The 14,653-nt window shown below is 37.0% G+C and overlaps 1 protein-coding gene across 2 annotated transcripts in view; it reads right to left on the bottom strand.

The window, feature by feature from the left end:
* Positions 1-1,322: 1,322 nt before the first annotated feature.
* FMN2 (formin 2) overlaps positions 1,323-14,653 on the bottom strand; it is a 158,883-nt gene continuing 145,552 nt past the window's right edge. For both annotated transcript variants that reach the window (XM_088053660.1, XM_005518511.2), the window contains exons 18-19: positions 4,822-4,903; positions 1,323-3,408 (exon numbers count right to left, since the gene is read on the bottom strand). In XM_088053660.1, the coding sequence (XP_087909786.1) occupies positions 3,382-3,408; positions 4,822-4,903 (109 nt within the window). In that variant the 3' untranslated portion in view covers positions 1,323-3,381. The remainder of the gene's footprint in view (positions 3,409-4,821; positions 4,904-14,653) is intronic.

Genomic DNA, 14,653 nt, shown 5'->3' with positions numbered 1-14,653 from the left:
AACAGATCAAAACTGATCACTGAAAACTGGGCAAAAAAAAAAGTCTGTGGAAGATCCCTCTAATTATTATTCCCACGGCCACAGTTGGTTAATGCTTAACTAAGTTTTGGAAGTGTTTGGGGATGATGAAAGGTGCTACAAAAAAAGCTAACCCGCTACAGTGTCATGACGTGACAAAGTACCATGCTTCTGAAAGGCTTTAACTGGCACGCAAAACAACATGAATCCTCTTAGCTCTTCATAAAAAACCAGATTGTTCTTGCCAGCAAGTCACATCTGCTGCTCAGGTATGAAAGTCCTTCTTTTGCTGCTGCACTTAACTAACACTGAGCAATACATGGTGTTAGTAATTAACAAAGGCTCAGAGTTTTTTCTGTGAGAACTCTTGTAGAATTAGGGCCAGCTGTAAGATTAGAGTGCTTGATGTTGCAGTAAAGGGGAGGATTGCAGCAAATGAGGGGAGAGGGGACCAGTGGGGTGTTCAAACCCCTTTAAAACATACCCAAACAAACAAACAAAAGAACAGTGGTCCAGAATTCTGTAAAAAGTTGAGTATGCTGTTAAAAACAAAGAGCAGAAGTGAAACTTGTGCTGTGAGTCCCCCTTTGGATGTTCTGTGGGTCCACTGTGGTGCTGCACATAGTGGGATGCTTTGCATGGATGTTTGAGACAGGCTGGAGAGGAGCTATATAGAAGAGAGATGTTCAACCAAATAGGTTGGGTCTGAGTGGAATGAAAGAATTATCTACATAGCAGCATGTGATCATAATATGGTTCCATCAGCTGCAGTCAACGCTTCTTCAGAGAGAGAGGCTTCTACCATCCGTGCTGCAGATCCTGTAGAAAGGGTCTGTATGTATGTGACAGATTTCAGAGGTTGCTGGACCTTTTAGAAGGTTTCTAAAACACTTGTATATATATAAAAGGATTATAATATGCAGATAATATTTTTCAATGCATATTTTTGACTTAATAGCAATTTCTTGAGACTCTTAATTCAGCAGTGTTATTAGGACCAGGTTACAAACCTGTGCCAAGTGCAAGACTGGGAGGCATGCACAAGTTGGAGAAGTGAGTTTTACATAGTCTCCTTGGGTAAGGAATGCTGAAGCTCTCACTACCACAAAAAGGTATTATATCCACCTATCTGGGAATTTCTGTCACTACTCTTCCAAAAGGCAATCAATAGGAAGCCATATTTCCTTTGCTCTCTTCACAAAGGCTCTTCCTCAATCAGGGGAGCCAGAATGGGATGTGGTGCTTAGGGAGCAAACGGTTTGTAGCACACTACAGAATAGCCAAAGAGTGATGAGAGAAGGCAGTTTTTTCATTATTATTCCTTTTATTTTCTTATAAATTAACATTCTAAAAAAATTGGAATAGAAACACTAAATACAGTATTGCACATAGTGATCTTTGTTAGATGATCTATTATTTCATTTAGTATAGTAATATACATACTGTAGGTACTGAAGAGAACAGGAAAGCTACAAATGAAAACATGCTACTGTATCCTTGCACTTAGGAGCAAAGTTAGGAGGAAAAGACTATTGTTTACATAAATACAAACATGGATTTGAATCAGTGCCATTAAAATAGCTTTACTCTTTAAAGTTTGTTTTTCTTCTATAAGTTAGTTGTAACAGCAAATAATCTCTTATTTTCTCTTCCCCAAATAGTAATGCTACTCCCATCAACACAAAATTTTAGAATTCCATTCTTGGTAATTTATATCCCTGCCAGAAATTACTACTAGTACAGATTTTCACATAGGTTTATCAGCAACAGGAGACTTGCTTTTCACATAGTGAAAAAAACCATATTTTCTAGTGCTTGGTATATGTGAAGAATAACAGATTCCTGAGGTCATATTTTGCACTTCCTTTCATGACACCCTGTAGAGTATATTAGCCTCTGAACAGCTCGGAATGTCTCTTGACGTGCTAGATTAGACAGGGAATAATGCAACCCAGCAGGTTAGAGCTCATCGGCCTTACCCCAGCGTCTTCCAGGCTCCAAAGCTGTGAGCACGTGCATCCAACTGAGTTGCACACACAGTCAGCTTTCAGGAAAAATCAGCTTTGAAAGAAAAATGTTGTCAATCAAGCCGATTGGTTTGGGGCTCTTAAATAAGGACTGGAGGAAGGGGTTGTTATCAGTTGAGTATTCTAAAACTGATACAGTGAATTCAACAATTCTGAATAGGAAGTAAGCATGTGGTCTAAAATGGAAGCCCTAAGTCATATATTTCAATCATTAACCTCGTAGTAAGGGACTCTGAAAGCCCGGAGGGAATGTCTGTAATTCTGTTAAGTGTGAAATCGATGTCAACTAGTTGGTAGTCTATGTTCTGTCACTAGAATTGGCTACTGTTTTCCATAAATGTTGTCTCCATGTGCATCTTTTAATGGCTCTCTAAAGGAGTTTTAAATTAACTGTAAAGCTAATTCCAGAAGGGAAGTCATGTACATGTGGCCAAAAGCCTGTCTGACTTAAGTGATCAGCAGTTAAAACTATACTATACCTTCTAAAGTTCATGTAAAAGTATTAGCTGCTTTATATAGTAACAAACTATAATAGCCAAATCTCTCATACTCTCTATCATACTTCTGTGCTTTTCATTATTTTCTTGCTTTTTCAATTTTTTTTTTTTTTTTTTTAAATGCTGGATTTCTGAACCCCATACCACCTGGCATTCACTATCTGGCAAAAGATGAAGTAAAAGTATGCTGCCTTATCGATTTTAAAGATAGTTACAGTAAACATCTTGTTCCACAAATATTTAGTCATGGAGGGCAACCAAACAAGTTGGGAAAGCATTGATTATACTGTATAAACAGCACTTAACGATTCAAAATACAAACTACAAATGCCAACATGAAACGGATACAAACAATTCACTAGGAGTAACATTTCTTTCCCTAATCTAAGTGCAGTGCCATGAAGTATTTGTGTTAGATGTTGCCAGTAGGAATGGAAATGTTTTACTGTACCAAGTAGCATTCTTATGAAGTTCAATTTAATGCAATTTTCAGCATGTTCAGAACTGATGCAGATGCCACTTTTTATTCATGCTGACTTGTCCTATTTGTAATATACCATACACTTTACAAAATACCATTTCTGAGTGGCAAAGGAGATATAGAGTACAGGGAAGGTGTTTCAAGTCCATACCTAGTCTATTTCTGGGCACTCCGTTGAAGTGATTACATTCATGAATGAATGTACAATAACACATCAGTTGGTGGAAAACACTAGAGAACAAAAAGCAAGTTTTAAAAGGCCAAGGAAGCAAATGATCAGGATGATGTAGTTTCCTCCCCACCCACAGGCATGTTGAGTTTTGGTAACCAGGTAACAATGGCTTTTGAATTTCTTCTCTCAGATTTTCATACTTATCTTTGCTTTCTGAAAAATAAAACAAATTTAAAAAATAAGGACAAAATTTGAGTATACACAAAATCACCTTACACAAATATGAAAAGCATAGAAATACATAGGCAAATGTTTGATTATATTTGCTGTAGAACTGACTGTATAAATTACCTTTGAAGCTAGAACTGAAGTAGACTACAGCTATACACTGCTTGTGAAATATTTTTGTTTACCTTCTTTTTCACTCATTAAATTTTCACTAAGACTGTAGGTCCCTGTTTCAGTGCAAGTAAGAATGATACAGGAATAATGAAACAAATAGTTATTTCTTAAATCTCAGTGTTTTCATATACAGCAGTATATAAGTTTGATGGAGAAATCCAAAACTATGTTAATGTGTTTTTTTTTTTGTTTTTTGTTTTTTTAAATAACATGTTGATCTGCTTTTAAATAAAATTGATAAAATGTAGTTTATAATTCCTTACCAAGCTAGCCATTTACATTTCCTGTGGCAATAACTACAGTCAACTCTGACTAAACATTCAAAATAAGAAACAATAAATGCAATATTATTGCTTTCTGTATCAGATTATGTTAGTTAGAATACAGTAAATTACCATATGCTTCATTTACAAGATGTGTCACAGATAATATGACTACATAGCTATGACTACAAAGCACAAAAGAATTAAGTCATGTCTTGGGTTGGTGGGGAGCAGAGGACACAGACAGGGACACAGACACATGAAAAAAATCTAATATTTTTCAAACATAAATGATGGCCAGTTGCTACAGCTGTGATTTAAATGTGAGGTACCAGAATAATTTTTATATAAAACCAGTCATGATCCTCACAATGGTTATGCAATCATAGGGGAAAGGTTTCACTGAATGACCAGAATTACTCCTCTATTATAACTGAAGTTATTTATTTGTTTTCAAAAAAATGGTGAAAGCAGGCTATTATCTTTTTCTAGAGTTTCTATTCCAAGCAAATCCATGTGAGTGGATCAGAAACCACTGTATTTGATACAGAGATTCAGCTTGAAAAATGTGTAACTATCAAAATTCTTCCTTTCATTCTGTATCTGTAGAAAAGAGAGTGAATATGAACTGAATAAGCTGGAAGACCAAAACTGCCTTTCTGCTTTCTATGTGCATCCTACACCAAGACTGGGAAGAACACAGATTGGTGCAGTGGGACAATAATAAACTGTTCTTGCTTGTGCTACATCTGTTTTGTGGAGTAATATTCATAGGCAGATTTCAAGTTTGTTAATTTAACTCCTTTAAGGAAAAATGTTAAACATTAAGGAAAAGAAACCCAACAAAATAACCCAACCAACAAAAAGAAGAACATAAACAAACATCAAGAATAACCTGCCTATAAAATGCAAAGAGAAAAAGGTAGAAGTGATATAAAGTATTGCTACAATTTTTACTTACAATTCCAGAGTCATGTTTTGGTCTAATATTGTATAGCGACTTCCCCTTTTTCTGCCTGCAGACTTCCTCGGCTTCTTTGACCCTAAAGAGAGACAAAATCTATAAATATTCCTGTACACCAACATTTACAAAGACAATGCAGTATATAACTTACAAGTTAAGGCCTGAGGACACAAGTGGCTAACTTTATTCTCCATATATTCATTAGCATGCTCCACGAAATAGTTCTTGCACTCCAGGTCTGTTGTAGCCATACCCAGTACTTACACGGACAGGCATAATCAATTACAAAATCAATTTTAGTTACAGGAGCAATCAGTACTTGCTGTATGAGGGTTTAAAATACACTGGATGACATTAAGTTTGCATTTCAGAGCATTCATGCAAATATTGCTAAGAAATCTCCTTTTCATCACTTTTTAAAATAATTCTTCACCTATTCCAACCCTCAGGTCGATTACAGTTTAAACAAAGTTTGTCACCGAGCTATGTTTCCTTCCGCCCATTTTTGTTTGTATTTAGAATGGCAAAATAACTTAACCTAAATTTCCAGTCTTTACTCTCTAACTTCAAAAACAAAAAAAAATGGAAAATTTCCATGGAACATGATGTTTAACCCATCGTGATACATGTCAATGCAGGCACCTCTTTAATTCCAAAGCTGAGGAACTTCAAGGCTTACATGACCACTGGGGATGAATGCACTTGGGCTGCTTGGATGTAAGGAGAGGAGCAGGTTCTAAAAGTAATGGTCCACTTCTTAGTGCTTCCTGACATGGCAAACAGTACCAAATTAAGACCTTGTGAAATCCCACCAAATTTTTGGTGTGAGAAATGTCCTTTTTTGTCATGCAGTTAGGAAACAAACTGAAAGGCAGAGGACTACACTCAGACTGGGAACCTGTCAGAATCAAGCTGATGGGTTCAATGTCACACTGTAAAATGTTTCTTTACAATTTTTACTCATTTTATATATCAACCTTGTAAATACACATGATTGCTGAAACACTGATAATACAGATTTATATTATAAATTCACTGAGCTGCAAAGACGTAGATAAACACTTTCTATAAGAAAACATTAAATCATATGAGATCTTTAATTTTATTTCAATGAGAGATGAAAATTTTTTGGATACATAAGAAAGTAGAAAACAAAAATCTATATCCTATATTGGCTTGATCTTGCCAAAAATATGGTCTTGAGATGGCACTTAGTCTGACTTTTCACCATTATCCAAGAGTAAAAAAAGAAACAAGAGTTAAATGATATTAAGAAATCATATATCCTTGGCCAGTTCCTTGCAGTTCATCTCCAGACCACTTGTATGTCTGTTATTACACTGAGGCTACACAGGCCAATCTGAGAATCCAACACTGTGCTACTATTATTTTTGGGTATTTTTGTGTGTGTGGTAAGGGCCAAAAGTTTGAAAATAAAACTCCAGCTGAGTCTGCTAAGTGCATTAAAAAAACCACCTTCACATTCATCTCTACTTTATTCAGCTTCTCCATACACACCTTGTTCTTTTTATAAGTTTCAAATTTATACTTTCAAAAATTAATTTAAATGTCAGTTCTTTTCCAGCACTTCCACAAGCTGCCCTTTTCATTCGATGGCTTTGTATGTTGCCAGTGTAGGGAGACCTTCATGTGCACAGGTTGGGGGGAGGGGGGGAAAGCTTTGAAACCTGTTATTTCAGACTGTAATGCTTTCTCTCTGACTGCAAACCAGATAGACTCCAGCGCAATTTAGAACAAAAACGTCAAGCAGCCAAATGTATTTAAACAGATTCAGTAAAAGTGGCAGCCAAAATGTAGTGATAGCTTCAAATTGAAACTTATGGGAATGATGCAGAATGAAGAAAAATTCAAAGACATTTTCTTTTCCCTATAGCAATTTTTCTTCTGCTTCATGTCTACTTTCCTTCAAAGGAGGAAAAATATCTGTGACATTGATCTTCCCCTGATCTTTCCTAAATATTCAGACACATTCCAACCTATCAAAAGCCACTCTTACAAAGTCAGATATAAAATAGCATGTCATATAATTTCCTCTTTTTCAAATACATGTATAGATGGTTCCCTTCACTACAGACATCATTTAAGTAACAAAATTAAATCTTACTTGTGAGTAAATTGGTATCAAATCCCAGTACTTGTACAGGGACTATACAAGTACTACTGACTTTATCAAAGTTACTGTTTTATCGAAGCAGTGTAATATATGCAGGTATTCGGACTACTCAAAATGCAAATGGCAGCATATGTAATGTATAAAAATATTTATCAAACCAGTTCACACGGATCTAGATGTTATTCTTGGGAAATGCCAGGGAATCTTCAATTCCAGTCTTTGTCCCACCTAAATATCTCCATTCCAGGATGGATTACCCACTGTTTGCTAACATACCAGGTCACGAGACAACACAAGCTCCCTGTGGGTCTCATGTTAATTCAAAACAAAAAATCCTCTCACAGTAAGGAACCCTTCATAATGCAGTTCTTTTCTAAAGACCAGGTCCCATTAAGTGTTATTGTCAGTGTAACACCTCTACATATTCTGCTTCAATTAGATTAAACAGCTTTTTGGAGAAAGACTGTCTCCGCCTGAAACAGCAAAATGTTAATAACATGCCACCCTGTGAAGGAAAAAGTCAGAAAGAAAGTCTGTGTCCCTGAAATGGCACTTCAGAAAATGATCCACAACCTCCAGACTGATAAGTGACAATCTAAAGGTTGTGCCACCCAAATCTCCAGGATTATGTAAGAAGAGCTGTTCTCAAGAATATGGTTGTGGTCCTCAAGGTTTTGGGAGCTTCTATGAAATTCCTTGGAGTTTCAGCCTATTTATTCATACCAAGGGAAATTCAGAAGATGAGAAGCATTACTCCCTAATGCACTTAAAGCTGAGAGCTAGCAACCACTCAGTTCCAGTTCCAACCACATCACTGACTCACTGTGTGGGTTTGGGACAATTCACAGCCTCCTGGCTCGCATCCTGCTCTCTGTGCAGGAAGATCCAAGCGGTTGGATAGAGCCTCAGTAAAGCCCATGTGACCCATACATACGCTTCTTCAGCAATAAATGCCCTGATAAATGTAAATATAGCACACCAAAGACTCATTTCAAGGAGGTTTAGCTTGTGACCATATTAAATCTGGAAGCATGGAGAACTGTATAAAAACAAGAAAAGCCATCAGACTGGTGAAACAGAGACAAAGTTAATAGTTATTAACTTTCCACAGGGCTAAATCATAAACCAGTGAGTGTGGTTACCAATTTTTTACAGTGTGCCAATATATTTTGTGAAGGCTGATCATTCAGCTTAATTAAGATTTTATTAAAAGTAAAATTAAATTAACTTAATCCTTCTGGAGAAAGATGTGTTTTGTAGGAGCATCTGCACCGTTTAAACTGTGTGATCTAGAAAAGCAGATAAAAGGTTGCCTTTCAAGTAAGGGCAACAGTCTTAGTTCAGCTGGAAAACAGTTTCCACTGGCAAGCTTTTGTCATCTTAGGTTTTCTATATTGGCCATGAATGTTTTTTCATCTTTCCATGAAACTAACAAGATTTAGGCAAAACCACATTGCTTCTGCCTGGTTCAAGCCATACTTCTCACAGTAGCAAGCAAATCCCTGTGTATCATCCTCTTGCTCAGGCTTTTCCTGCACTACTTCCCACTGACCTCAGTGAGACTGTTCAGCATGGAGGTGCAACAATAATGTAAGACAAAAAAGTGCGAAAATTGTGTGACCGCTACTGATTATGGTTAACTCAGCTGTGTTGAGTTGACAGAGCTTTATGAAGAAACTAATGGATTTAATTCAATAATGGGAGGAGAAAAAAGGATTTTTGGAGAAAACAACACAAGACTCCCAACATCACAAAAGGAGAAGCAATAGCATACAACAATGTATTTCCAAGCTCCAGGCCAAAATGACTACCACTGACTACTACCACTGTGCCAATGCAGAGCTCAAAGAGCAAAAAAACAGTTAAAAAGCCATTCCTAGGAAAGGGGTGGGTATTCAGTTGTCAGGCCTTGTGTGGAAAGATAGGCTGCCACTGGGCAGACTCTGGAAGAAAAGTCTGAGGAAGGTGAGTGTTCCCCAGTTCCTGAGAATTACGACCCTTAGGCAAAGGCAGGCATGTGATCGATTGATTAATTGTTCTGAAAATCTGTTTTTACTTAAACTATTTAGTTCTACACTACTAATACTTTCTGTTAGAGAGGATGTTCAGTCCCCCTATACAGCCATCACTCTCAATGGCAACCAAATTCCCCAGAAGCAGGACAGATCTCCAAGGCATGATCTGCGAGTGGGAGAGGAAGATGGAGGTGGAAAGGACATGGTGTGCTCTTGAAGAAGCCAGGTAATGCCCTTAACTTGGTAAGTGTGGTGGGAATGACTTGCAAGCTTGCAGTGTGCTAAACTTTGCTAAACTGATGCTCAAACAATCCCACTTCATAGTTTTCAACCACTTCTCAAACTCACTTCATTTCAGCAAACTGACTTTGGTTCATTTACTATCAATCCCCATCCCATATTATACCAATTCTGTCTCAAAAGTGAGCATATCAGTTTGACACAAAAGATAACATCAGCTGCGGTACCTTTAGCAATTTTTGCCTCTTATTCTTTTCCCAAGTAGTTTATTGATTTTGTCTTAGTAAGAACATAATCCTACAAAAAAACTAGTCTTCCCAGCCTAGACAACCAGAGAGTTGATTAACTCTCACTGTAGTAATCTGAAGAGCAAAGTTATTCAAGCCCAGGGCAGATTCTATTAATACTTATTAAGAGGGATCATCACTTGAATCTTCTTAAATATTAAATTCAGCTAAAGCAGTTCTCGCGTTGTTTCAGAAAGAATATACTTCCAAATAGCCCCAACATTAAGAAAACACATAGGGAACACACAACACTATATGATCAGTAGAACAGATAAAAAAACCCCCAAAACCAAAAATTCTACAAGGGAATGAATAGCCAATCACTTACAGAGCCTAAGAATTACAGTCCTAAAATCTGCTACTTAATAAGATTGAGTCTATCAATTGTCATCTGTAACAAACAAAGTAGTTTCTTATTTCCATCATAATAAAACCTTTTCTCCAGCACTTTCACCTCCTTGTACCTCATATTTATTGTGAGACAAAAAAATTATGATTAAGTTTAAAGACAGCCTGTAAGATGAATAAGCAAGTTGCACTTTAGCATGCACACAGGAAAAGAAACCAGACATGCTTAAAAAACCCAAAACACAGTGTTTTTATCCACCTTCTAGACCAAAAGCCAGCCTGGCCATGTTATCAAGGCTTAGGGACTTTCTGTCATCATTCAACCCATTGAAGGGGTAGCCACTTCCCTGCCACTAAACATTAATAATTTTGTCTGAAGTATCTGTGGCAGACAGATTCATTTCCTACTGGCTCCATCTAGGCTTGGTCACCTTACAATTCACCAGTGAGCACTATGACATGACAAATGTAATCACAGTGAGAGCACTGGGAAGTTATGCCTTAGATAGTAGAGCTGCTCACAAAAACTTCATGATAAACTCAGACTTTTACATTTGATAGTACAGTTCATGACAGTATGGTTCATGAAACCCAAAAGACATTTTTCTGCAGATATTTTGCATTTTTTTAACACAAAACAAGGCTGAGGCCAATACTCTTTATCCTACTAAGTGCTTATTATCAGTTAAATAAAAAGTGTTGCCAAAATATTTTATGTAGCTTTGTCTAGGTTGAAGATTGAGTTAAACTTGTTTATAATAATAATAATAACACCTTTACATATAAAAAAAATAAAAAAATCCTCCACTAAATTATCAAATGCCAAACATCTTTCAGATTTCAAGAGCAGAAAACTTTAAAACTCTCTCCTTAAACTCTTCCAGGGTAATGTTCCTGTATTTTATTCTTTGATCAAAATATTGAAAATATTTTTTGCTAAGGGAGAAACCAAAACACAAAAACCATAATGGAAAATTACAATTTCCAGTGTAACAGTAGAATAAAAAACACAGAGCTTTTACTTTCACGCCAGTAGGGTTGAAGTGATGGCAGAGATAAGATTCAGCAACTGACTGCAAAGACTTTATACAGATAAGAAGTACATTGTAATGTACCTGGTCCTCTCAAACAAACTGATGCAACTTAGCCTACCAACAGACAGATAACACAATAGACTGTCCTGACATCCCTGCCAGCTCCTTGCAGGGTTAATTCAAGGATCACGAGGCAGACAGTGGCTGTTGGAAAGACACAGTGATTAATCAGAATTTCACTCAGAGGACCACAGACAAATAGATTAAAATGTTTTAATCTGGCCACTTAACATATCAAATAATCTTTAGTGGGACTCTGAGTAAGATACCTCCTCTGTCAACAGTGTAGACATTGGGGAACACATGCCACTGTTATTTTACTGTGCATCATGTCAAATGGGCCTAAAATAAAGTTTGGCTCTTATCTGTGAAGAGATAAACAGATGTGAATAAATAAAATATTTCTTTTATTTATGCAAAGCATGATTTAAAGACTATAATTTTAACATTAAAGAGAGTTTCACATTGGAAATGTAATTAAATTAAAAAAAAAAAAAACACTGTTAAAGAATGGTTATATTTCTAATAAAATGCAAACATACATATCCCTGCTTAAATACATTAAATACATTTCATGATCTTTGTCATTAAATTGTCAGAGTAGCCAGTACTTCAGATTGTACCTGGCAACCTTCATGCAAGATGGAGATCACTTTTCTACAGACTTTACATATTAAGACTGAAATTAATCTAAGAAAAGACAGTCATCACCTTCCACTGTTTTTCTGGGAACTGAAGCCAGGTTGCTCTCAAAGAAGCTGGCTACATTTGGGTTATTTGGTTAGGAAATTCAACAGGAAATGATAAGGAAAGGGAAGAAGACTAGAAGTGAGGTAAAACTGGTAACATAATCAGCAAGCAAAAGAAACTCATGAGTGAGCGGAAGTGTGAAACGGTGTTAGCTGTAAAACACTTTTAAGCAGCAGATGGGGTAAAAGAAGGCAAAAAACCCCCAATGTGTGGAAAAGGATAAGAAGTCTTGGTAAAAAGACTGCATGGAGAAGACAATTCTTAAAGGGAATATGGAAACATACCCTGAACAGAAGGGTTGCTACACTGGGTATGTTGAGGCTACTATATTGGATAATTGATAGCTACCAGATTGGAAGTGCAAGCAAGTATGAAAATTGAGTGAATAGAAAGGATCAGAGAAGAGAAAATAAAATAAACTGAAGTCAGCTGGAAGCCACAACATTCAGAGATCTCCAGTGCAGGAGATAGGAAAGTAAGAGGCCTTGAACTTTGCTGCATGAAGGAAAAAGTGCCTATCCATCCTTATGTAATAACTCAAAAAATGACTGCAGACACAGTAAGGTTCCTCTCAGATATGTAAGAAAACCCCCTGATATTAGACTATTCCCTATACTGGTAGCATAAAACATGCCCAGAGCCATGCACTTATACTTAATGGATGCTGTCATTGTGCCAACTCCATGCACTGGTTTAGCAAAGTACTGGAGAACAAGGAAGTTCACATCTTCAGTAGTTCAGGATCAGTGTGGGTTACAATAGGTTTTAAGCCTTTGCGAGCACTTCAAACATTAGGGGACTAATATTTAATGACAAATGCTGCTCATTTTTAAAGCATTACAATGCTTTATTGTACCTCAAATGCCAAAGTGAGCATTTTGTCTGGGAATAAAAACACTAACAAGTATAAAAAGTGTACTGCCTGACAGAAGTTCTGTTTAAAATTTTTGATTATGTAATTACTTTCACCAATGTGCAAGTATCTATTGAATGTGTAGCCCCTGCTTTTACCATAGACAAATGTCATTCTTTATTCAAGAGGAGGTGAACAGAAAAAGGTTCAAAAAAGATTGAAAAGATCACCACATGGTAGGAATAATGGTACCCTGTATCATGACAACTTTGACTATCACACCCAGTCTGACATGACAGACATTAAAAGTATCTGTAAAATTCATTATGAAATGATGATTGTTTGTTACCTTCTTTTTACGCAAAACACACATACAAAGATGCAACATAATGTGCCAGCATGATACAACACCATCACCAGATAGATACTACTGAAGAATGCCTTGCTGTTTTCGTGGGAGTCATTCTGGAATTCAACCACACACAAGTCACAAAATTTAGGAAATATTACACATTCGGAACTAGTATTTTACTAGAGCCTTCACTTTGTTTAATATTTGTAAGCACTAGTTGGCTCACAGCTGCAAAGTATTTTTCCTGTCCTTTAAAATACAGGCTTGCTTAAAAAAGTTAGGCTAAGGTATTGAAAAGGATTTTCCACCAAAGATCTAGATTGAGAAATGTATCTCCAAATGCTTTTTTTCCACAAACTTTTCCCTCAAAAGCAATGCTAAGAAATGAAAGTTCTGTTCACCTCCCCCAACCAAAGTATGATGCTGTATAAAAACAAAACAAAACACCCAAAAAACCAAAAAAAACCCCAAAAAACTAATTGCCAAAAATGCTCAAGGAAGAAAAAAACCCAAACCATACATATTGAACAGCCTATTTTATCTGGATTGCAAACAGTGTCTTGGTGAGGTACTGCCTTATAGCTAGCTGCTGAATCTTTGGTGTGTTTAGGCTTTTAAAAGTAGATTTTCCAAGGCCTATGACAGCATATTCTGATCAGAAAGCTATTAAGGTTAACAATTTTGAAATACTCCTAAAAACTGAAGAACCATGTAATTATTCAATTGAGTGTCATGTAAAATTGTCTTCTGTTTTGAAATGTCATTATAACTGAGTTGTAAACCCGTGCCTAGCAGCATGCAGCTCAGTTGGTTAGAGTGTAATAAACACACTGAGATTAAAGCTTCCAAGAGACGTCAGCAAATGTACCTGCCCATGACTACTCACTAACATAACACTTGGAGCTTTTAGTTGGCATTGCAGGAGCATGCCAAGCAATATGTGACCCCACTAAACATACTCCACATGTTCATCATTTCCCTCTCATGTTGCAACTCCGTAGACATTTTTCTTCTCTTTCCTTCCATCTCTGCATTTCTTTGCAAGTACCTATTCCCATGTCCCTCCATTTCTCACTCTCAAGTCTGACTCACTGGTTCATATTATAAGCGTTAAAAAAATATCCCTTTAAATTACTGAGAGGACATTGCTCGTGCTATGGGATTTAATGCCCTCCTCTGCAAGCAGAAGTGGCAGCTTACCAATATGCTCCTCACTGTGCAACGTACAGATATCCCATGCCAGACTTTAAATTGCTCAACAGCAAGTTTTAAATCATCCTGCCGAGGAGTCTGTAGGGAGACATACCAGTCTTTCTGCAGAGGGAGATCAATGAGCTGTGGAGACATGCTGGCCAGGAATCTCCCTTTCATCTAGATATACACAGTGTGACACACCAGGTGCCAGCTTAACTGCTATTCTTACGGGAATGGGCAACTTCTGCGTTTGAGAGACGAGGGAATTTTTCTGAGTTTATAGATTATTTTTAATGTGTCAAAGATTTATCGTGGGAGTTAAAGGCTTTAATAAAGTCAGCCAAAAAAAAAATTCTCAAGCTTAGTGTGATGCAAGATATCAGGGACTTACAGAATTTTACCACTGTGTTGATCCTGCTTATGAAGTCTCCTCTGCTGGCATTCCTGACAGCCTCTGTTCAGCAACACAACTCTTAGGAAAGGCAAGGGCCTTTGTATACCTTATACCCACGTTTACAGGGCACCTATATGTGCCCCTCGCTCTTTCCTCCTCCAGCTCTCC

This window comes from Pseudopodoces humilis, chromosome 3, assembly GCF_049639895.1.
Source record: "Pseudopodoces humilis isolate 2021_Gansu_Grassland_sample_001 chromosome 3, ASM4963989v1, whole genome shotgun sequence".
NCBI lineage: Eukaryota > Metazoa > Chordata > Aves > Passeriformes > Paridae > Pseudopodoces > Pseudopodoces humilis.
This window is presented reverse-complemented; position numbering and strand designations above follow the sequence as displayed.